At 37.0% G+C, this 23,672-nt stretch overlaps 1 protein-coding gene across 1 annotated transcript in view; it reads right to left on the bottom strand.

Moving 5' to 3' along the window:
* Window positions 1–23,672, bottom strand: part of doc2a (double C2-like domains, alpha) — a 52,412-nt gene that overhangs the window by 10,986 nt on the left and 17,754 nt on the right. The window contains exons 3-7 of the mRNA XM_051717780.1: window positions 18,975–19,054; window positions 18,692–18,766; window positions 13,275–13,384; window positions 12,335–12,461; window positions 9,016–9,075 (exon numbers count right to left, since the gene is read on the bottom strand). Coding sequence (XP_051573740.1) covers window positions 9,016–9,075; window positions 12,335–12,461; window positions 13,275–13,384; window positions 18,692–18,766; window positions 18,975–19,054 — 452 coding nt within the window. The remainder of the gene's footprint in view (window positions 1–9,015; window positions 9,076–12,334; window positions 12,462–13,274; window positions 13,385–18,691; window positions 18,767–18,974; window positions 19,055–23,672) is intronic.

Below are 23,672 nucleotides of genomic sequence, written 5' to 3'. Positions count from 1 at the left end.
TTTAAATCGTCTAATGTGCATTTTGATCTCAAATTGTCCTCGCAAAGTCTTCTGCAGTTGCTCTCTGAAGACTCATCCACTACCACACACAGACAGTCATTTATCATTCTCGCTTCCTGGTCCATTTGAGCTCAGTTCAGCTTCATCCATCTAACATTCACCTTAAAAACTTTGTCTGATTACAACACCATTTCACTCGCTTTTGGTGCCCCCCGCTGGACATTTCACTGAGAAACTGCAACCAAATGTGTAACGAACCATGTACTTTTGGTTTGCAAAAATGTTGCCATTGTCACGTAAATTTCATGAGATCAGGCTGTTATTTTCGCAGTTCTGTTTGATGACGCTAGATGTGCAGAAATTACCAACCTGGTCTCATAGAATCACGTAGGTATAGTAAAATAAATAAACATTTTTGCTAAATTATTTTTACGCGCTTTATTGCACTTATTAAACTAGTTTCCTGGTGAAATTAACACTAGATGCGCTACAACAACAATGACTTTTGTTCACTCAGACAGTCATTTATCATTCTGTCTTCCTGGTCTGTTTGAGCTCAGCTCAGCTTCAGTGGCTTTCAATGAGGGAAACTGCGAGATCTAACTACAGCTTCTAGGGTTGTGTGAAATATGGAGACCTAATGAGACATAATTGTCTGATTTGGTGAAATGCTTGCACTCGCGCACACACACATTATTAAGGCTTGAGAGGAGCTTATTTGGATGCGCATTAATAATGCAGCACAGAATGCTCAAGTGTGTCTCTGAATATGTAACACTTACACCAAGAGAGCAACAATATTTACATGAAATATTCAGTGATCCATCTGTACGCATTAAAAACGTTCTTAACACTTTACAATAAGGTTCAGTTTGTTAACATTAACAACATTTGTTAACATGAACTAACAAAAAACAATACTTTTACAACATTTATTAATCTTGTTTAGTGGTAATTTCAACATATAGTAATACATTTTTAAAATAAAAAGTTTTACATGTAAACATTAGTTAATGCACTATGAACTAACATGAACTAACAACGAACAATTTGTATTTTTGTTAGCTAGCATTAACAAAGATTAATAAATGCTCTAAAAATATATTGTTCATTGTTGATTAATAATACCTATTGCGTTAACTAATGTTAACAAAAGGAACCTTATTGTAAAGTGTTACAAAACTTTTGTTTTAACCATACTTAGCTGGGTCAGTAGATAGATGTGAATGTAATGAGGAAGGCAAAGGGTTAGATGCAGAAACAGAGAGAAAAAAAATAAAAATACAAACGCTACTATATATTGTGTGTGTATATATATATATATATATATTCCCCATTTAAAGGGCTAGTTCCCTCATAATTTACTCACCCTTATGTCATTCCAAACCCCACTGACTTTCTTTTTTCTGTGGAACACAAAAGGAGATTTCAGGCAGAGTGGCAGCCTCAGTCACCATTCACTTCATTGTAAGGAAAATGAATGGTGACTAAGACTTACATTCTGCCTATAACATATATATTGTTTTGTGTTCCACAGAAGAAAGAAAGTCATACAGGTTTGGAACATAAGGGTGACTGAGTGATCTAACATTTTCAATGGCTTTGATATAATAATGTTAGAAATTATTTCCTATATACTTTTTTGAAGAAACGGTAATAAATTGTCATATGAAAACTCACCAAGTAAGGTGCTTGATTTTATACTTGTCTCTCTTTCCCTATTGCTGCCCTTCTTTGTGTTTATCAGTCTGTCTCTCTCCCTCTCTTTGTCGCACCCTCAGTATCTGAGCAAAAAGACCGGATCAATAGGGTAATCATCACAGTGTCTCTCTCCCCCTGTTTGTTTTTCTAAAAAGGGTCTTGTTATTTCTAAATCTTTACCTTGCACTCCCCTTAAAGCACTGTCTGCCACATTGTGTGTGTGTGAGTGTGTTTGTGTTTGTGTGGGGGGTATGGGTGTGTATGCCCATTAGAGAGAAGCATGCCAAGCCAAACCTGTTTGTTGGCAAGTGTGATGTTTCAGTAATGTAATTGTGCGGGGACAGATACAGATATAGTGTGTTAGGGGAGAGAGAGAGGGAGAGCTATGTTAAGTGAAAGTAGCTTCACCAGACGTTCATTAATTTAACAGTGCGGAGACACATACAGATAGTGGGTAGACAGAGGTGCGACCTCTGTGTTATAAACAGACAAGTCATAACACAAACAGCGAGGAGAGTAGCCCTTCCATGTAATTCTTGAGAGACAGACAAAATAGCTGCACATATAATTCACTGCCATATGAGGTCAAGTACGCAAAAAAATCACCATTTAAACGTTGAGGTCAGTTGCAATTGTTGCAGTGTCTCACTTTAATGTTTTATTGCCAATTGTCAGATATATAGAGTTCGCAGGAGGGCAGACAGATAAATATGCAATATTAAGGTGAAAACGCATACTTAGCATAAGAAGAATAGATATCATGTTCACTGTTTGCATAAATGTGAAATGTTAGATGTGATAAAGCAATTTTTATATAGAAAAATGGAAACTGGTTTCAACATGTCTTGTTTTATGTTAAAATAATTTCTTCAATCCTAGCTTAATATGCAGAGACAACTGCAACTGGCGGCAAAGACTAAGTAATCCATTTGCAGGTTGATTTCTTCAAGAAGTGTAAACACTGGCCCTGTGAAGCTATAAAAACATTGTTCTGTTTGTTTGAGGATCCAGACCAGCTTGACACAGCAACATTGGTTCAACCAATGGCGTGAGTTTTGGGCAGGGCTATCTGTTTGCTGACCAGTGGAAGACGGCGAAGTGTTAGGGAAACCTATTTGAAAACCTAGTCTCATAGAATCAATGTTACTTTTACATTTTTGCAAACTGAGTTTCATGTGCCACTTTCTATGTTTTGCTGCAGTTTCCTGGTGAAATTAAAACTAGAGAAGCTACAACAACTCTGCGTTTTATTCACTTTTACACACATCATGTTTGCTCTATTACTTACACCCTGCTGTATGTTATGATATTGAAATATTATTACTCTAAAGCATCATTTGAAAAACAATACATTTTAATGCTTGTATTACAGACCCAACTACATTTACACACATATTCCAATATGATTAACTTCTGCCGTAGCTCACCTGATAGAGTGTTGGACTTTGGAATCGGTGATCAAGTCTTGAGTCCAGCCAAGGACACTCGGAGTAAAAAAGAAGCGAAAACAGATAGCCATAGAAGTGACAAAAAAATTATGTGGTTGCTTCATTTAATATGCTTTTCATATCGGTTAGGATTAGGTGTTGGATTAAGGCCGAAGTATAATTTGTTTTTGCGCTTTCCGGATCGGATCGTGCCTGGCTGACCGCATTGCCCTTGTGAGTATACTTTTCTGACCACGAGCGAACACAAACAGCAAGTGATACTCTTTTAGTACAGTCAATGGCCAGCGCATGTGCAGATGACATGCACAGCTGAGGACCGCATGCGCGAGTCAAGAAATTCTAGGCGGCAAGCAGTCAAGCCATGCGGCTGTGTTAATAACGCAATTTGCGTCACACATACTGAGCGCGGAGCGATCCACAGTGAGCACACCCGAAGTATACTTTTGCCTTTAGGGTGAGGATGTCTGTTATGTTCACCTCACATTTATCTTTTTGAATACTATTGGTTAGGTTTAGGCTAGAGCTTTATGTTAGGAAAGTGCATTTAACTCATTAAAACATCCATCTAATATTCACCTTAAAAATGTTGTCTGATTACAACACCATTTCACTCGCTTTTGGTGCCCCCCGCTGGACATTTCACTGGGAAACTGCAGCCAAACATGTAATGAAACATGTACTTTTGGTTTGCAAAAACGTTGCCATTGTCACGTAAATTTCACAAGATCAGGCTGTTATTTTCGCAATTCCGTTTGGTGACGCTAGATGTGCAGAAATTACTAATAAGCTTACAAGGTTGTTCAAGTGTGGTCAAATTGTGCGGTAGCGCATTGCACAAAGAATTAGGGTACCAGTCCTGCAGAGGACGAGAGTCGACGCGTGAATGGAGAGTGTCAAAACAGCACCACATAATGACATTGTTGCTTTAGCAATCGTGTTTTTAATTTGCTTTTTTATGAGATCAGGCTGGAAAATACACATTTCAATTTAGATATCAAACAGTCAATACAAACACAAACTTCACATAAAAAGATTAGATATTTTTGCAAGAAAATTCTGCAGTGTTTCAGTCATTTGAGGGCTTTGGACAAATTAGCCACAAAGTAGCAGATGAATCCATTTAACATGGGTTTAAATGTTTTAGCTTGAGTTGCCTGTGCTTTTGGCTGTTGGGTTCTATTGAGGTTTTAAACTAATGACCCTCATCATGCAGACTCACTAATGATAATGAGGGGGAGTAACCAACAGGTAAACAGGTGTGCAATGAGACCAGTGCCGCACACTCACATACACACAGCCGCTCAGCTTTCATATTCAGATTTGCATTATTAGCAGGCAGATGGCGTGGCATCAGTCATCAACCTCCACCAGAATCTGTATGTGTGCCAGTTATGACACCAAATCAAGGGCTTAAAATAAACATTGTGACTGTTGCACCATACATCTTGTCTGTGGCTGTGCAATTTTTTTCTTCTCTAGGGTATGAACTCTGTAGTGGTTCACCAATATGGGTTTCTTTATGATGCCGACACACTATCAAAAGAGCACGGTGGTCGACAGCTTATAATATATTATATTATGTTATATTATATTATATTATACAGTTTAATGACAGCAAATGAGATGTAGCTTATACAAAATTCAATGAACACTTATTATCACAATATTTTTAAAAATTCACTAAAAAGTTACAAACTATTTAAAGTTAAGAAAATGTGCATTATCCATTGGCAAAGATGTGTATACGTCTTTGTTTAACATGTTAAACTGACATCCTTGACCATTGTGACACACCTAGCTATTTTTCAGCATCTCACGCCATGAGCGCTGTGTTTTAGCCATGACAAGTTAAAAATAAGTTTAACTTTTAAAAACTCGTCTCGAGACATCTGCATGCTATTTACTTTCCACAGCACACCATCACTGTTTTTAATTTTTTTTTTAAAACCACACACACATCCCTTATTCACCATATGCACCAGAGAAACTAGCATGCAGCCATCTTGAACATTTTGTCTCGGAACTTCCGTTCTGTTGGTTCCATATAGATATCTATGGTATTGATGTCAAAATGTAATTAGCTAGCGAAGTGAATTTACAGGTTACAGAGTTGTCAAAAGCTATCATGAGTATTTTAAAGTGTTCAGGGGATGTCATAACAACTGGAAGCAGATTTTAAAACAAGAGTACTTCATAAATACACAAGATCCTACCTTCAAGTTGTGGATGTACTGATGTGCCTGTGTGCTCACGAAACTCCAAGAGACAACACAAAGTCATTAAAAATATCTCTGTATGACACCTCTGACCATCTTCTCATGTCATTCACTCATCGTGTTGTAGTTAAATTTAGCAGATTTTTTGAGCGTTAAACCGGGATGGGGGGAGGGGTGAAGCTATATTTACACACACACATGTGAAAGTGTATGTTTTATTTTATATTCCGTTTACAACCATTTTAATCACATTTAAGCCTCTAAAAATGTAGGGTGACAAATTAATATTAAAAAGTTAAATTGTAATTTTCTTTAATGTTATGAACTTGCATGTTATAATACGAGCTGTCACTGTTGGAAATTTCATGTCAACTACACATTTTAACACAAATTATTAACATGTTGAAAACCTACAAATTAAGCAGAATTACACGTATAACAATTAAACGCTTGTATTATCTGTCCGAATGTGATCTGCCAGGTCCAATTTACCTCGCCGGGTGTTGGAAAATGAACATTTACAGTGACAGAAAAAAACACCTCACTAGCATTTTCACGTAGTAAGGGGATGATGTAGACTCACACCATCAGCTCTTGGTTAAAAATACTTTCTATGCTCCCACACGTAATCCATTTTTATAGACTCTTCTCAGTATCTTCAATACAAACAGGAAGTTAGATGACAAAATTCAGAAGAGCAGAGCACTGAAAAGGGGCGGGGCTGAATAAAATACCACTGCTGTTAATCAGACAAATTGGCCAATAATCTCACAATTGCCAAATATTGGCCATTATCTCAGTCTATCACTAATTCTCTCTGTTCTTCCTCCACGTTTTACTTGTATTTCCATTTCTTTCCCTCTGGTATTCAGCTCTGCTTTCCTTCTGCATGCTTTCTTTTTGCAACCCAGTGCCAGAACCAGAACCATCACTCTCTTTCTGTCTCTGTGATCCCTCTAAGCAGTTCAGCGGTTTTCCCCTGTCAGTTCTTGTTCTCTTCCTCCAGAGGTCTGCAAGTGTGTTGGCTGTCACTCATCTGGCACCCTCTGTCCATTCATAACCCTGTAACCTCTCCCTCCCTTTCTTCATCTTTTCTATCTACTGTATGCCGTCTGTGCCTTTCTTTTTTCCTGCCTCATCTCTCTACTTCCTTTGAAACTGTTATTATTCGGGTCCCCTGAAATTTCTGGTGCTTTCAGGTGGGTGGCAAAGTATTCTGCTTCCTCTGTCCTCTCAAATCATTAATGAAAGAGTCGAGAAACAGAGAGCGAGAGCGAGGGATAAAGGAGATGAATATGAAATAAAGAATATATTAAAAGAACAGTTCACATACAAATTTTAATTCTTCCATCATTTACTCACCCTCATATTTTTTCAAACTTATACGGTTTTGCAGAATGTTGATGTTGCTTGTTTCCATAAAATGAAAGTAAATGGTGACCAGGGGTTGTCGAGCTTTAAAAAAAAAAAAAAAAAAACACTAAAGCACCATTAAAGTAATATAAACTTGGTCCATACAACTAATGCAATATATTTTAAAACTTCTGGAGCCATATGGCCGTTTTAAATCTTATCAACAAAATTATTGTTTTATTATTTTATCAACAATAACAAGGATGAGACAAAAAAGACACATAATGAAGATAATCAAATAGTTTTAAATAAAACATTCTGTTGATGAAAATATGAAGAGAAAAAAGGAATGGTAAGATGTTACAATAAGGTTCCATTTGTTAACATTATTTAACAACATTAGTTAACATGAACTAACAATGAACAATACTTTTACAGCATTTATTAATCTTATGTCATTTTAATTTCAACATATACTAATACATTTTTAAAATCAAAAGTTGCTTGTTAACTTTAGTTAATGCACTATGAACTAACATGAACTAACAATGAACAATTGTATTTTATTAACTAACATTTATATATTGTTTATTGTTAGTTCATGATACTTCATTAACTAATGTTAATGAATGGAACCTTATTGTAAAGTGTTGCCAAAAAATAATACTGCAAGTTTTTTTTTTTTTTTTGTTTTTGAAAATAAAGTAATAATTTATTTAAATAATCCATATTATGTTGGGGTTTTCCCCACTTGAGCTGCGAGATCTGAACACCTGTACTATGAACTTTACTAACCATATCATTACCTCACTCAAACACATCCTATATGTGAGATTAAGCAGTTATAGCCACAACATAAACGTAATATTACAACTTATATCTGCACAGACAGTGAAGCAGTTGAACAGATGCACTAGTCAGAATGCGTAACTTGTATCCTTTGCAGCTGTTTCCTTAAAATGTGCTACACATAACACAATTGCCTATCCTAAACTGTCTAAAATGTGAAATTCACAAAAGATTAGCTTAAAAAAATGTGCTAATATTTCAGTATATTCATTACATTCTGAAGTATTAGTTTTTCAAATATTTGGTTAAAGTTTGGTTTGTTAAAGTTTGATATGTGTTTTTGTCATTTAGCACATTATCGTCAACTAAAATGTGATTTTTTTTTTCCGACTAAAATGGCATATCGTTTAAGATGACAACAATAACATATTTTAGTTGATGATAATGTGCAAAATGAAAAAAACATGAGTAAAATTTACTAAAAGTAATGAATCTGACATAATGAAATATTGACTACCTTTTCATCAAAAGACAACAAATATGACTAAAATAAAAAACTGTGTAAAAAGTAACACTAACGATGGCTTTGTGTAAGAAAATTTAAGCTGTTATTGACTGGTGATCTTCCTCTCTGCCATAGCTCTCCAATCTCATTTACATTCAGAAGACTTGAATATAGCACATTAGTTATATAGACTACTGTTATGGCACTTTTATGGTGCTATTTTGCCATTTTTGGAGCATGACAGATCCTGGTCACAATTCACCTCCATTGTATGTAGATGAGCAGCATGAACATCCTGCCTTACATATTTTGTTGTCAATGGAAGAAAGAAAATCATTCAGCTTTGGAACCTGATGATAAAATTTAACATTTTGAGTGAACAATCTTTTTAAATGAAAAGAAAAGGCTCTGAATTGTCTCACCATTCACGATTAATGTTTCAGGAGTGTGAAATTGTCAACACTGGCCATTGGTAACATATGTTCTGGACAACACCAAATGAATTAGAACAAATTGTTTCTCATCTCTCTGGGGCCCACAATGCAGTTTGGCTAATCTTATCCTTTATTTATGGATGTCACATTCGTTCTTGGTAACAGACAGAACAGGGATTTGCTGCAACATGAAATGCGTACATCCATATGCCTGCCCTTTCCTTATCCGACCCCGTTCTCCTCTCGTAATCCACCATGTGTCATCTTTACTTTCCAGTAATTCTCATCGTGGGGCACCTGACATGTTGAGATCCATTTTGGATGGTAATGCAAAAGCTAATCGATTTCTTCCATCCCTCTTATAATGTGCTCAATGTTCTTATTGAAATGCAAAAGATCCCAATGTGAAAACATTTGAGAGTGTGAGAGCATTAATCAGCAGGCAATTATCAGTTTGAAATATTTAAAAACTCATTGCAAACTCACATGCAGAAATGTCAGTGCTTTATTATGATTTTTTTTTTTACATTAAGAGTTAACAGATGGTTTTGGGGTTGTAAAGAGAGTACCTCTCTTAGGTAACAGGAAATCCCTCGCAGGGCTGCCCCCATGGCTGTAGGAGAGGGAAACTGGCAGAAAGACAGAGAGAGATATTTATGATAGTTTAGTGAACACAAATGGAAAGCAAATGTTAAAGCTCTGTAAGAGTTTGGGGCTGTACATCATTAATGGCAGAACCAAGGGAGATTCTCTTGGTAGATTCACGTATTGCTCCAGATCAGGAGCCAGTGTGGTTGATTATTCAATAACAGATTTTGATCCAAACTTTATTAGTGCTTTTACAATCAGACCTCAACTCCCCATTTCTGCCAAACAGTGCTTTACTTGAAACAACCATGTGAAAAGACCAACAATCCTCCCCTTATATCTGAAAAACTGTTTCCTCTGAAACCCAAACTCAAATAGCTCCAATCCAACCTTGAACAATTAAAAGAAAACATGAACATCTCTATTATGATAAAAATGCTGGATGATTTTATGTCCACTATTTATTTTATTTTTTTTTGGTCTGGTATCTTCCCTGAGATCTGGTCTGAAGGACTGATCACCCCTATATTTAAAAAAGAACATAAATTTGACTCCAATAATTACCGCGGCATTTGCGTGGGCAGTGCCCTAGGGAAGTGATTCTACAGTATAATAAATAGCCGCATAGTCACATTCATTTCAAAACACAACATCCTAAATAAATCACTTGGCTTTTTACCAAAACAGCGCACATCCGACCACATTTATTCTCTTCATACTCTAATTTACAAAAACATCAATGACAAACAAAGAAAAATATTTGCATGTTTTATAGATTTAAAAAAAAGCATTCGACTCAATTTGGCACGATGGTTTATTTAAAAAACTTCTTCAAATTGGCATTGGTGGAAAAAACTTTTGATATTATACAGTGCCTGTACGCAAACAGTAAATGCGCAATCAAAATGAGAAATCACAGAACAGTATTCTTCCAGCAGGGACGTGGAGTAAGACAGGGATGCAGTCTGAGTCCAACCCTATTTAACATCTATATAGATTTTGCAGCAGCTCTGGAGCACTCCAGTATCCCTGGCCTCATTCTACATGACACTGAGGTCAAATGTCTGCTGTATGCAGATGATTTAGTCCTGCTGTCTCCCACAGCAGAGGGTCTTCAGCAGAGCTTGTCCCTGCTGGAGTACTGTCAGGAGCCCTTACAGTCAACCTGGACAAAACCAGAGTCATGGCATTCCAAAAGAAGGCCAGATCTCAGGGAAACAAATACCAGTTCACCTAGAGAGTAGAGGTCCTACAGCACAGCACCAGCTACAGTTATCTGGGCACTGACATCAGTGCATCTGGGGGTTGCGGTCTGGCTGTATAAGCATTGAATGAAAAGGCTCGGAGGGCATTTTATGCAATTAAATCACGATATTGGCCATATGAAATTACCAGTTAAAACATGGATTAAATTATACAACTCATTCATTATAGCAATTCTATTATATGGATGTGAAATTTGGGAACCAGTCTTAAATTTTCAAAATTGGAATAAATCTGCAGTAGAAAAAATTCAGTTGGAATTTGCAAAGAATATTTTGTGGGTACATAGATGCACTTCTAATACTGGCTGCAGGACTGAATTAGGCTTATATCCCCTAAACAGAGATCTGTTCAATTCTGGCATCACCTCCATCAGTCTGATCCCGAGTCTATAAAATATAAATCCCTCCTCACCAATGAGATCGTCATCCTCTAAATACACTGGCTCTTAAACTAGTTAATGAAACGCAACCCGTGATTGACTCCAGGTACAAATCTAAAATCATTATTAAAGACATTGTGAAAAATCTAAAAGATACTCATGATAAAACATTAAAAACTCAATTTGACCTCTAAAACAAACTCCAATGTTATTCAGCCCTAAATAGAACCACAAAACTGGCAAACTACTTATCAATTAAACAATTTAAAGAGAGAAAAATTCTCTCAAAATACAGATTAAGTGATCATGATCTGGAAATAGAGAGAGGAAGACTGGACACAGAGAGAGCAGAGAATATGCAAACACTGTGATCTAAAGCAAATAGAGGATGAGAAATACTTTCTTCTCATCTGTCCCAAGTACCACACTGTGAGAGAAATATTGTCCCCCAAATTTGAAACACTGAATCCATTATTACTTATACTCAGTAATACAGAGAAAATCCCCTATACTTGGAGAGGAGGACAGCACAGCCGCACTAGCTGCTAAATATGTGTCTGTATTCACTGTATATATTTAAGTCATATTGTATATATTCTCCTATTTTGAATATAGTCTGTTCACTGACCATCTGATACATATAAAACTGGGAGGAGCTTTCTCAATCTTACAAGCTCTAATCTGATTTGCTGACTTTCAGGGGCACATTAAAGGAACAATCTGGGTTTAATACAAGTTCAACTCAATCGACAGCATTTGTTGGCATAATGTTGATTACCACAAAAAATAATTTCGACTCATCCCTCCTTTTCTTTAAAGAAGCAAAAATCAAACTTATGGTGAGGCACTTGTGTCCTGTAATGGGGCCAATTTTTGGAGGGTTTAAAGGCAGAAAGTTGAAGCTTATAATTTTATAAAAGCATTTACATTAATTCTTCTGTTAAAATTCATGTATTATTTTTTACAATCATTTAGGGTTTATTGACATTACATCATCATGGAACCAATTTTATCACAATGAAATCATGTTAACATGCATATTGTTTATGTATTGTGGCTATAATTTTGAAACAGTAGTATTAGTATTAGAGTATTTTAACATTTACAGATTGGCCCCATTCACTTCCATTACAAGTGCCTCACTGGAACCCAGATTTTGGCTTTTTTTAAAGTCAAGACCAAATACATTTTTGTGGTAATCAATATTATGCCACAAATGCTGTTGATTGAGCTTAACTTGCATTGAACCCGGAATATTCCTTTAATGCATGACTTACATGGGCTGAATCCCCTTCTCCCAGGGTGGCCCCACCCTTTTAACGTTTGCAGGAGGAGCGCATGTAAACCCTTTCAGCAAAACACGGAGATGATGTGCAACAGTGAAGGCCATCCGTGTAGTGTAGCGCATGTTCGTAGAATATGAACTTTGAATTTAGAATTTTGAATATGAACTTTGTTTTCCGTTTCCAAACATCAACGTTTTCCAAGCATGTTTTACTGGAGAGCATTTTCGATAGTCTCCATTTTCGGTGGAGGACAACGTCATTCAGGTGTGGATGAAAGGCGTAAACATTGCAAAATCTATATGTTTTTAAACGAAAATGTATCAGTGTGAACGTGGCCTCAAACTGACCGTGTGTGTATGTGTGTCTTACAGGCGGTGGATGTTCTAAACAAGTGTAGAAATGTTTCGTCTGGTCTGGTTTCACACGTCTTAGGGCCACACGAGACTCCCCAATGAACTCATTATGAGTCAGTTTATCCTCATCGCATACTGATAACCTGAGAAAAACAACAACACAGAGAAAACAAAGAAATGGAGTGTGATATTATATTGGAAGAACAACAAAGATAAATATAAAAGTTGTAAAGGTAGTATGGGTGAATGTGATAAAAAACAATAAAAACACCATCCCCAGAGCAGCTAGAGCTGGAAATGGCTCAGACAGATATGTATATTTATGAATGGGATTAGGGTGATATTTCTGGCTCTGACAGTTTGGTCTGAAGTGAGCGCCTTTTTCTTTTTTCAAAGATTTGCTTGTGTGTTTGTAGAACTGACACCCTCCTCTGCTCTTGTACTCTCCTTAGAAATAAACAAATAAATGACTTTTCTCCGACTCCTGTCACCCTGTCATTTAAAAAAAAACAGCAGTCCCAGTGCCAGGTTTCCAGGGGATACTGTTCATTTATAATGTGAGCACACAGTAAATTTTCTGTGGATAATCGCAGAATAAACTGGAGTGCTACAGCAGTCACTCCTCCTCTTGCTAGGAATTTTGGAGAGGATCATTCAGTGCTGCGAAATTTTCAGGCTAAATATATTTATACTTAATATATATACTTGCCAAGATGCTGATAATGGTAGGTACTCCCAGAAACTAAATTATTCCTGAAGGTCTATAAGGAGGAAGGTCTGCTTACTCTGCTGTCACACACCTACTTTCAGAGAAAGATATGCCGGCTACTGTCAAATCACTGCTATCCCAAGAACAGAATTTTAAAGACATATCCAGCATACTGTAGATTTACTGTCCACTTGGAGTCTCCCATAAAGTAAGATGGACTCACAGGAGTACAAATTTGTTTACTAACCTCAGGGTTTTTCTGTGCATATCCTCTTCTGTGATGCCAATATAAGTCAGAGTCTCATTCCAAACTGGATTTAGTGAATTGCGTACTGTTTTGGTTTTGAGTTTATTAGCCTGACAGATACAGAGGAGAAAAAAGAAAGAAAGCCAGGTGGTATAAAACAAACATTTTCAACTTATGTAATTTTATTAATGCAATAAATATATAAATAAGACATTGCACAGTAACAAAAAGATTGGGAATTGTTCGATATCCTAATCCTTTGATGCATGAATGATTAAATCACAAAGAAAAAAGTATTTTATCTTAATGTGTCTTTCTTTAATGTATAATACCAAACATTACATTAACTGCTACATAACAAGCTTATTTGGATGCAATCAAGTTGTAACTTGTATACATTTTAATGTTAGCATTACAATACAAACTACATTTAGAAGCTTGTTCGGATACGATCAAATTTCACAGTAGCTCAAGTGATCCAGCGCAGCACTTGCGATGCAAAGGACCGGGATATGAGTCCTGAAGATCACTTGAGTTGATACGTGAGCCAAAAGTGTCAAAGAATCACCACAAAATGACGTGGTTGCTTCAGCAATTGCATTTTTCATCTGACATTTGCTTTTATGACACTATCAGTTAGGTTTAAGGTTTTGGGTAGGGAGGCACTCGATAGAGCATTAACCTTCTTTAATGGTCTCATGAACATTATGTGACCATATAGAATGAATTATGTGCCATTAGGATTTGAATTTGAATTTTACTTGAACTTGAATTACATCAAACCTGAAATTCAAATGTACATGGCACAAATTCAGATTGTTAAATTCAGATTCAGTTTTTTAATACTTTGATTCAGGTTTTATTTTCAGGTTCATGTAAATTTGACGAAGACATCCAGGGTACTCAGGAAGAGCAATCGAGCCTCTATGTAATCGAACTCATCCTTGACCAATCACAATGTAGTTCACAGTTCACATATAGAAAAGGAAGGGTCCGCTGTGAAATAGTGCCCATGTGGGATTATGGCTGAATGAGAGCTACCACCACCTCCCTCTAGCGTAAATTACTTGTTCTGCCCTGATGCAAACCCTAGAAGTAATTAGTGTGATTGGTAAACAGGCTGTTTGATGCATGAAATAAATGTTTATCAGTCATCTGATTTCTGACATGCTTACTTTTCTTTATCAGATCAACATTTGCCACCCATTTTGTAACTACGCCTTGTAAACTAATGTAACTACAAAATGTAATCTAATCTTTGCTGCTGTTTTTTTTATTTTATTTTTTTAATGAATGCTCTACATAACATCCAGGTGATACATTAATCTTTGCTGCTGTTTCACGAGTCAACCAGCTACCATTTAAGTTAACACTAGATTGCTAATTAAGTAGTATGTAAGGTTTAGATATGTGGAAATAGTAGATATGTGCCAACAAACATTCTAGCTACCTAACTCACTTTTACCAGAATAGTACACAGATTTAGTATATTTTATGCCACAAGAGATATGGGTGTCATCAAAACTGTGCACCAAATGTTTTGGTGAGAAAACATGTAGTCTGTGTTTATGCTGACCGACCTACCAATCCAGACCTGAGTAATGTTAAGTTAACGTTAGCTTCGCACCTGCTACGATTTGGATACCTACACTCGAGGCACTTCCAACTTACCATCTAAACTCGAAAAATGAAATAAAAGTAGAGTTGACTATCTAGCAAACATGACATTACACAGAAGGTCATTGGCTCACGAAACCAGAGGTGGGTAGTGTAGCCAAAAACTGAACTCAAGTAAAGTACAATTACTTAAAAAAAATAATACTCAAGTAGAAGTAAAAGTACTAAAATAACTAATTACTTGAGTAAGAGTAAAAAAATATCCAATTAAAAGAGTACTCAAGTAGTGAGTAACTCGTTACTTTCAAAAATGACATAATGAACGTTTACTCCCCTATATTCCATTACATAATACACATTTAACATGTATTACAGAATTATTATTATTATTATTATTATTAATGGAAATTCTGTCATCATTCACCACCATGTTGTTCCAAACTTTCTTTCTACCATGCAACACAATAATGAGATATTAAACAGAATGTTTGCCTGAGTCACTATTTACTTTCAGTGAATGTTTTTTTTTCTTCTATATTTTGAAAGTGAATGATGACTGAGACTGACAGTCTATAACATTCTGTCTAAAATCTTTAGTGTTTCACAGAATACAGAAGGTCACACGGGTTTGGAACAACATAAGGGTTGGGAAATGATGACAGAATATTAAATTATGGCTTAGCTATCACTTTAAAGGGATAGTTCACCCAAAAATGATCATCAATTACTCACCCTTATGCCATCCCAGATATGACTTCTTTTCTTCTGCAGAACATAAATTAAGATTTTTAGAAGAATATTTCAGCTCTGTAGGTCAGTACAATGCAAGTGAATAGGTACCAAAATGTTGATGCTCCAAAAAGCACATAAAGGCAGCATTAAAGTAATCCATATGACTCCAGTAGTTAAATCCATATCTTCAGAAGAGATGTGATAGGTGTGGGTGAGAAACAGATCAATATTTGTAATTTTTTGCTAGACATTCTTCTCCCTGCTCAGCAGGGGGTGATATGCAGAGAAGAATGTGAATCACCAAAAACATAAGAAGAAGAATATTAATGTGATCTGTTTCTCATCCACATCTATCACATCGCTTCTAAAGATACTGATTTAACCACTGGAGTCTTATGGATTACTTCTATGCTTCACTTGCATTGTATGGCCCAAAAGAGCTGAGAAATACTTCTAAAAATCTTCATTTGAGTTCAGCAGATGAAAGAAAGTCATACACACCTGTGATGGCATGAGGGTGAGTAAATGATAAGAGAATTTTCATTTTTGGGTGAACTATTCCTTTAAGGGCTCTTGTCAGATCTGGATGAATTTGTCAATAAGAAGATAGGTTTGGAAACGTAGTAATTATTATGGTGAAAACTTGAAAATTTCCAACAGGGACTGAATCCTAAGATGATTCTTATTTCAGTGTATTTACAGTTGTCAGTGTCGAAAGAATTTAGATTATTAGTTCTGTACAGCAGTACCACCGCTTCCTAAATGCAGAGTTTGCAGCCTGGGTAGGGCACCAACCCCGGTCACGGAACATTCGCTGTGTCTGAAACCGCCCCCTATCCACTATATAGTGCACTATTCTGGGTGTCTGCCATTTTGTAGGAGTGTCTGAATTCTGAGTGAGCCACTCCTTCCCTACTTTTGTTCACTCATTCTTACCCACAATGCACTCTAATTTCGAGTATACATTTGACGTACACTCGACGATGGTTAATTGCCCATAATCCACCGCGTGGAAGATGTACAAGCTGGGAGTTTACTGCTTCCTTCACTCCTGCAGTGTTTTATTTCATGCTGAATGTATTACATTAATTTACTTTCACCAGTGCGAGGGCGCGGGGTAAATGCGTAAATACTGCTCATGACATGCGGGACAAAGCGCACTGATATATTGCTGCACTGATTTAAAAATGTACACATAAAAATGTATGTCATAAGAGCCCAGTTACAGAATCACCCTGAAAATGACCATCACATTACACAGAAAAGCCCGCGTTAGCATTAGAGCCACAACTTACCTCAGCTTGCTGCCTTAAATTGGAGCTGCAATTTTAATCTTGAAATATCTGCTTGTCTTGGTGTTAAATGAAGGCATTGCATGACAAATCTATTCTTTTTTCACTGTGCAGAGCAAAGAAAGTGTTTCACTTAGTTAGAAGAGCATGATGCTGCAGCAGTGATGGACTCGCTTTAGTGATAGTCTGTAACAGACTATTTCACAGATGACCCTTCCTTTTCTATATGTGAACTGTGAGCTACATTGTGATTGGTCAAGGAGTTTGATTACATAAAGACTCAATTGCTCTTTCTGAGTACCCTGGATGTCTTCATCAAATTTACTCGAATCTGAATATAAAACCTGAATCAGTGTATTAAAAAAATGAATCTGAATTTAACGACCTGAATTCGTGCCACGCACATTTGAATTTCAAATTCAAGTAAACATGTTCAAATTCAAGTCCTAAAATTCAAGTTCAAGTCCCAATGGCACAAGTTCAAAACTGAAAATTTAAAGTTCAAGTAAACGTGTTCAAATTCAAATCCTGAAATTAAAGTTAAAATCCCAGTGGCACATATTTCATACCATACATACAGTGCTTCTATGACACTATCGGTTAGGTTTAGGTTTAAAGTTTAGGGTAGGGAGGTAATCGATAAAGCATTAACCTTAAAAACCTAATCTTTTTGGGAGAACATTATTTCTCTTTTAGTGCCACTCAGTAAACATTTTCAGAGTCTTGTCTCATGAACATTATGTGACTGTGACAAAAAATTTTCAGAATGAAATTACGTGCCTTATTACACATTTGGCTGCAGTTTCCCAGTGTAATGTCCAGCGGGGGGTGCCAAAAGCGAGTGAAATGGTGTCGTAATCAGATAAGATTTTAAAGGTGAATATTAGATGGAGGTTTTTATTAGTAAAACGTACCTCCCTAACCTAAAACTTTAAACTAAACCTAACCAATAGTGACCTAAAATGAAATGAGAGGTAGACACAGACATCCTTACCCTTACCCAACGTCTAAACCTAACCAATAGTGTCCAAAAACAAAATGAGAAATGAAAAGCACATTTTCTGAAGCAACCACATTATTTCATGTCACTTCAATGACACGCTTGTCTCACGTGTCAGTTTGCGTACTTGACTGGTCTCAAGCCGTGGTCTTCCGAGTACAGAGTCCAACACTCTATGAGGTGATCTACCGCAGAAGCTAATCACATTGGATGTAAATGTAGGTGAGTCTTTAATACAAGCGATAAAACGTAACGGTTTTCAAATGATGCGTTATAGTAAAACTGTTTCTATATCCTAACATAGCAGTGTGTGAGTAATAGTGCAAAAAATAAGTCTTTATAAAATCATAATCAGCCACTGTACAAACACACTTACATATACCAGGGTTACTCATTCCTGCTTCTGCAGAGCCACTTTCCTACAGAGTTTAGTTCCAGCTCACACCTAAAATTTAATTAGTTCCAATTAAACACACCCAAATCAACTAATTAAGGTCTTTGGGTTTACTTGAAAATTACAGACAGGTGTGCTGGAGTATGGTTAGAACTAAGCCACAGGAAAGTGGCTCTCCAGGAGAAGGAATGAGTAACACTGACGTAAAGAGGACAGACATATAGAAATATGAGTCAAAGGTGATAACCTATGGTGGTTAACCATTCACACCCTGAATAAATTTTTTTTTTTTTTTTTTAAACAGTGTTTAAAGATATGTCCACTGACGTCATGTACCAAAGTGTAAAATTTCCACATTGAACAGAATCTAAAATTTGCCCACCTTGCATGCCCCTGGGAGAAGGTGAAGTTTAACATAAGGATCTGACAGGCCATTGAAATCCATAGGTTTCAGACCCTATTCCAAAAAAAGAAAAAAAAAAAGAAAAAACGAGACATTTTATTAGACAGGGCTGCAGAATGAAATATTTATAGAAACACTGGAATGGAGCCCTGTTGAAGTAGAACAAACTGCTAAAGGGTAAATCACCAGCCGGTTTTTGGAGTGTGAGTCACGAATAGGTGTGAGTGTGTAGTGAACTGCACAGGTGTGAGATGGACATTACCTTGGCTCTGATAATGGTACAGTGGAGTGAACTTGTTGCTCTCTCATACCTCAGTTCAAACTCTAACGTCCCCAGTGCCGCTACAAAAAAAAAAAAAAAAAAAAAAAAAAAAAGGCATAACACAAATGTTAACAACAACACTGCCATATACCACAAAGCTTGACAGAAAGCAGATAAAATTACCCATTATGGAATGCAATTAGGAGGCATGTATATCTGACAGATGGATAGCAATGTCGCAAATGGGGAAAAACATCATAATGCTGCTGTAGGAATTCTTGGATGAAAAATATACATAGTATGCATAATACAGGTTTAATATTGCACCACTATAAACATTCTAATTCACACATAATTCATGCCTGAAATTCAAGAAAATAACAACAGATATACTGGCAAATATTACCTTATATGGACTAATAATTTATTTATAAAATTTTATAAATATGTAACTACACTAGATTTTGTACACATATTGGGGAGGACAGAGCTGTCATATGAGGATGTTCTCACAAGGGCTATATCAGCAACTGTAAGGTTTTGAGTCAAAAGTCCAATTACATAAATGCTTGTTTTCTCTAGCAGTGGTTGTATGTTGGTTTCAAACACTAAGTTCAAAACTGTATATTAGATTAATTTTGTGAACTGTATCCTTCAAACTAAAATTCCAATATTATCATATTTTTGTAATTGCTGTTGGGTAAACAAGTGAACACAGTAAAACCACATTGGCATACATTTGTGCTCAAAAGTTTGCATACCCTTGGAGAATTGGTAATATACAGTACGTACCATTTTTAAAGAAAACATGAGTGAGCAGGCAAAACACATTTCTTTTATTTCTTATGGGATTCATATTCAACTGTAGGTTATAACAGAGTGGCACAATCATAAAACAAAACATGGCAACAAAGAAAAAAATGAAATGACCCCTGTTCAAAAGTCTGCATACCCTTAGTTCTTAATACTGTGTTTTGCCCCCTTTAGCATCAATGACAGCGTGCAGTCTTTTGTAATAGTTGTCTATGAGGCCCCAAATTCTTGCAAATGGTATAGCTGCCCATTTGTCTTGGCAAAAGGCCTCCAGGTCATGCAAAGTCTTTGGTCGTCTTGCATGGACCGCACGTTTGAGATCTCCCCAGAGTGGCTCGATGATATTAAGGACAGGAGACTGTGATGGCCACTCCAGAACCTTCACCTTTTTCTGCTGTAACCACTGGAGGGTCAGCTTGGCCTTGTGCTTAGGGTCATTGTCGTGCTGGAAAGTCCAAGAGCGTCCCATGCGCAGCTTTCGTGCAGAAGAATGCAAATTGTCTGCCAGTATTTTCTGATAACATGTTACATTCATCTTGCCATCACTTTTCACAAGATTCCCCGTGCCTTTAGAGCTCACACACCCCCAAAACATCTTTGAGCCACCACCATGCTTCACAGTGGGGATGGTATTCTTTTCACTATAGGCCTTGTTGACCCCTCTCCAAACATAGTGCTTATGATTGTGACCATAAAGCTCTATTTTGGTCTCGTCACTCTAAATTACAGTGTGCCAGAAGCTGTGAGGTGTGTCAAGGTGTTGTCGGGCATATAGTAACCAGGCTTTTTTGTGGCACTGGTGCAGTAAAGTCTTCTTTCTGGCAACTCGACCATGCAGCTCATTTTTGTTCAAGTATCGTCGTATTGTGCTCCTTGAAACAACCACACCGCCTTTTTCCAGAGCAACCTGTATTTCTCCTGAGGTTACCTGTGGGTTTTTCTTTATATCCCGAACAATTCTTCTGGCAGTTGTGGCTGCAATCTTTCTTGGTCTACCTGACCTTGGCTTGGTATCAAGAGATCCCTGATTTTCCACTTCTTAATAAGTGATTGAACAGTACTGACTGGCATTTTCAAGGCTTTGGAAATCTTTTTATATCCTTTTCCATCTTTATAAATTTCCATTACCTTGTTACACAGGTCTTATGACAGTTCTTTTCTGCTCCCCATGGCTCAGTATCTAGCCTGCTCAGTGCATCCACATGAGAGCTAACAAACTCATTGACTATTTATACACAGGCACTAATTGCAATTTAAAAAGGGAAATTAACCTTTAAATGCCATTTAAACCTGTGTGTGTCACCTTGTGTGTCTGTAACAAGGCCAAACATTCAAGGGTATGTAAACTTTTGATCAGGGCCATTTGGGTGATTTCTGTTATCATTATGATTTAAAAAGGAGCCAAACACCTATGTGATAATAAATGGCTTCATATGATCACTATCCTTAAATAATAGATCAGTCATATTTTCAAAATCAATGCCAAAATTTCACAATTTCTGCCAGGGTATACAAACTTTTGAGCACAACACTACATCCAGGCAAGGGTCAACTAAGGCTGATTTTAACCGAAAACTGTTTTCTGGGTAAGGGTATTTTTTATGAATGTTTGTTGGGCCACCATACATTGTGCCGATGTAGGTAACAAATTGTACCCCATGTACAACATTTTAAAGGATTATTCACATTCTATCTGGGAGTCCTTCTACTTTGGAATTGAACAAGTGAGTGTGTATGGCCGAGGAGGTGACATTGATAGACTTCGTTAATCCAGGGAAACCTTAAGGATTTTCTCTTTAGATACATTATTCCCTAGGGGTTTTAACCAGCAGGTAGAGTATGACATTTTACTGACGTACAATTTTTGCAAATTTGAAAGGATGGATTTCCTCTTCTTTTTTTTTTCTATACTGTCAATAATCTTTTGGATTGTTTATAAACCTATGTACATATTTTGTCAACACATGGAGTGAACAAGCATCTGCTCATTTGGGACCATGCCCTCAATTAGAAGAGCACACCTGTAGTCAATTTTGAAGTTTTAAAAAGCATCAGACCAACTTTATATTAGGTGTCTTTAACTACTATGTACTTAAAGGGATAGTCACCCAAAAATTAAAATTCTCTTATTATTTACTCACCCTCATTCCATCCCAGATATGTATGACTTTCTTTCTGCTGCAGAACACAAATTAAGATTTTTAGAAAAATATTTCAGCTCTGTAGGTCCTCACAATGCAAGTGAATTGGTACCAAAACTTTGAAGATCCAAAAGCACATAAAGGCAGCATAAAAGTAATCTATAAGACTCCAGTGGTTTAATCCTAGCCTTCAGAAGCAAATTAATATTTAAGTCCTTTTTCTATTAGTCTACACTTTCACTTTCAAATTCTTCTTTTTTTTTTATTTAATTTTTTTTACAATGAATTGTAAACATTATATATATATATATATATATATATATATATATATATATATATATATATAAAAAAATCAACATTTAAACCCCACAACCCCCCTCCCTGACCCCGCCCCCCCCCCCCAAAAAAAAAACAACCCTGTGGTCAATATACATACATACACAAACATAAATACATATACATATATATACACATACATACATACATACACACACATAATAATCATACAAACTATAATACACTACTCTCTCCACACCCCACCCGAGAGCCCTCCAAAAACTCCAAATACCTGCCCCATTTCCGAACAAACTTATCCAAGCCACCCTGTCTTCCAGATGACACCTCCTCATAAGCTGCCACCCTCCCCACCTCCGTGCACCACTCCGGATATGGGGGCGCACCAGCTGACCTCCAACCCCTCAAAATAACCTGCCTGGCGATCATTACACATGTCAGAACCCAGTTCCCTATATGGCCATCCCCCACATCAATGACCGCCCCATCGCCCAGAACACAAAGTCTGGGGCAAAATGAAACCTGTGTGCCCACCACGACACACCACCAAAAAACATGGGCCATGTCTCCATCCTCCGATTGGCATCTCCAGCAGGTGGGTGTGTCTTTAAGACCAAGCCTATACAGTCTAGAGGGGGTCCAATAAAATCTATGCAACATTTTGAATTGTATAAGACGCACCCTTGCATCACTAGATGCAGACTTAACGTTTTTAAGAATCTTAGCCCACACTCCTTCCTCCAATGCCAAGTTGAAATCTTTGTCCCATACTCTCTTGAGAGAAGTTAAGGCTCCGTCCCCCATACTCTGAATTAACAGGGAGTAGTACACTGATGCCTCATGACCTTTTCCAAAAGCTGCAATCACCTCTCCCAAAGCATCTGCCTCCTTAGGGGTATGTGTGCTACTCCCAAAAATAGTGCAAAGCAGGTGGCGCAGTTGTTAATACCTATAAAACTGAGGTCTGGGGATCCCAAAATGTTGGACCAAGTTTTCAAATGATCTCAACACACCACCTTCATATAGGTCACCGAATGTGGCAACCCCCCTCACAATCCACTCCGGCCAGCAGAAAGGAGACTTGCCAATACACACTTGGGTTCTGCCTTATGCTCAAGGCAGCATTTAAATAAGTGTCCAATTTAAATAATCTGGACACTTTAGTCCATACCGAGTGTAAATGTGAAATAATGGGGTGTAACTTAACTTTTCTGATTAGTTTGATTGAGATGCTTTGTAATGGCGAAATAGGGGCAAGAACTGCCTGTTCAATAACAAACCAGGGAGGGGCTCTCTCAGGTGGAAGTGAGTACGGTAGGCCTAGCCTTCCTTTGTCTATCGGCCTATGTAACTTATTAAAATGCAATCTGGGACGTTTACCATTCCAAATGAAGGACTTCGCTATGCTATCAAATTGTTTGAAATAAGAGAGGGGGACATCTACAGGGAG

This window comes from Myxocyprinus asiaticus, chromosome 14 (genome assembly GCF_019703515.2).
Source record: "Myxocyprinus asiaticus isolate MX2 ecotype Aquarium Trade chromosome 14, UBuf_Myxa_2, whole genome shotgun sequence".
NCBI classification, from domain to species: domain Eukaryota; kingdom Metazoa; phylum Chordata; class Actinopteri; order Cypriniformes; family Catostomidae; genus Myxocyprinus; species Myxocyprinus asiaticus.
The sequence above is the reverse complement of the archived record's forward strand: the minus strand, read 5'-3'. Positions and strand labels throughout refer to the sequence as shown.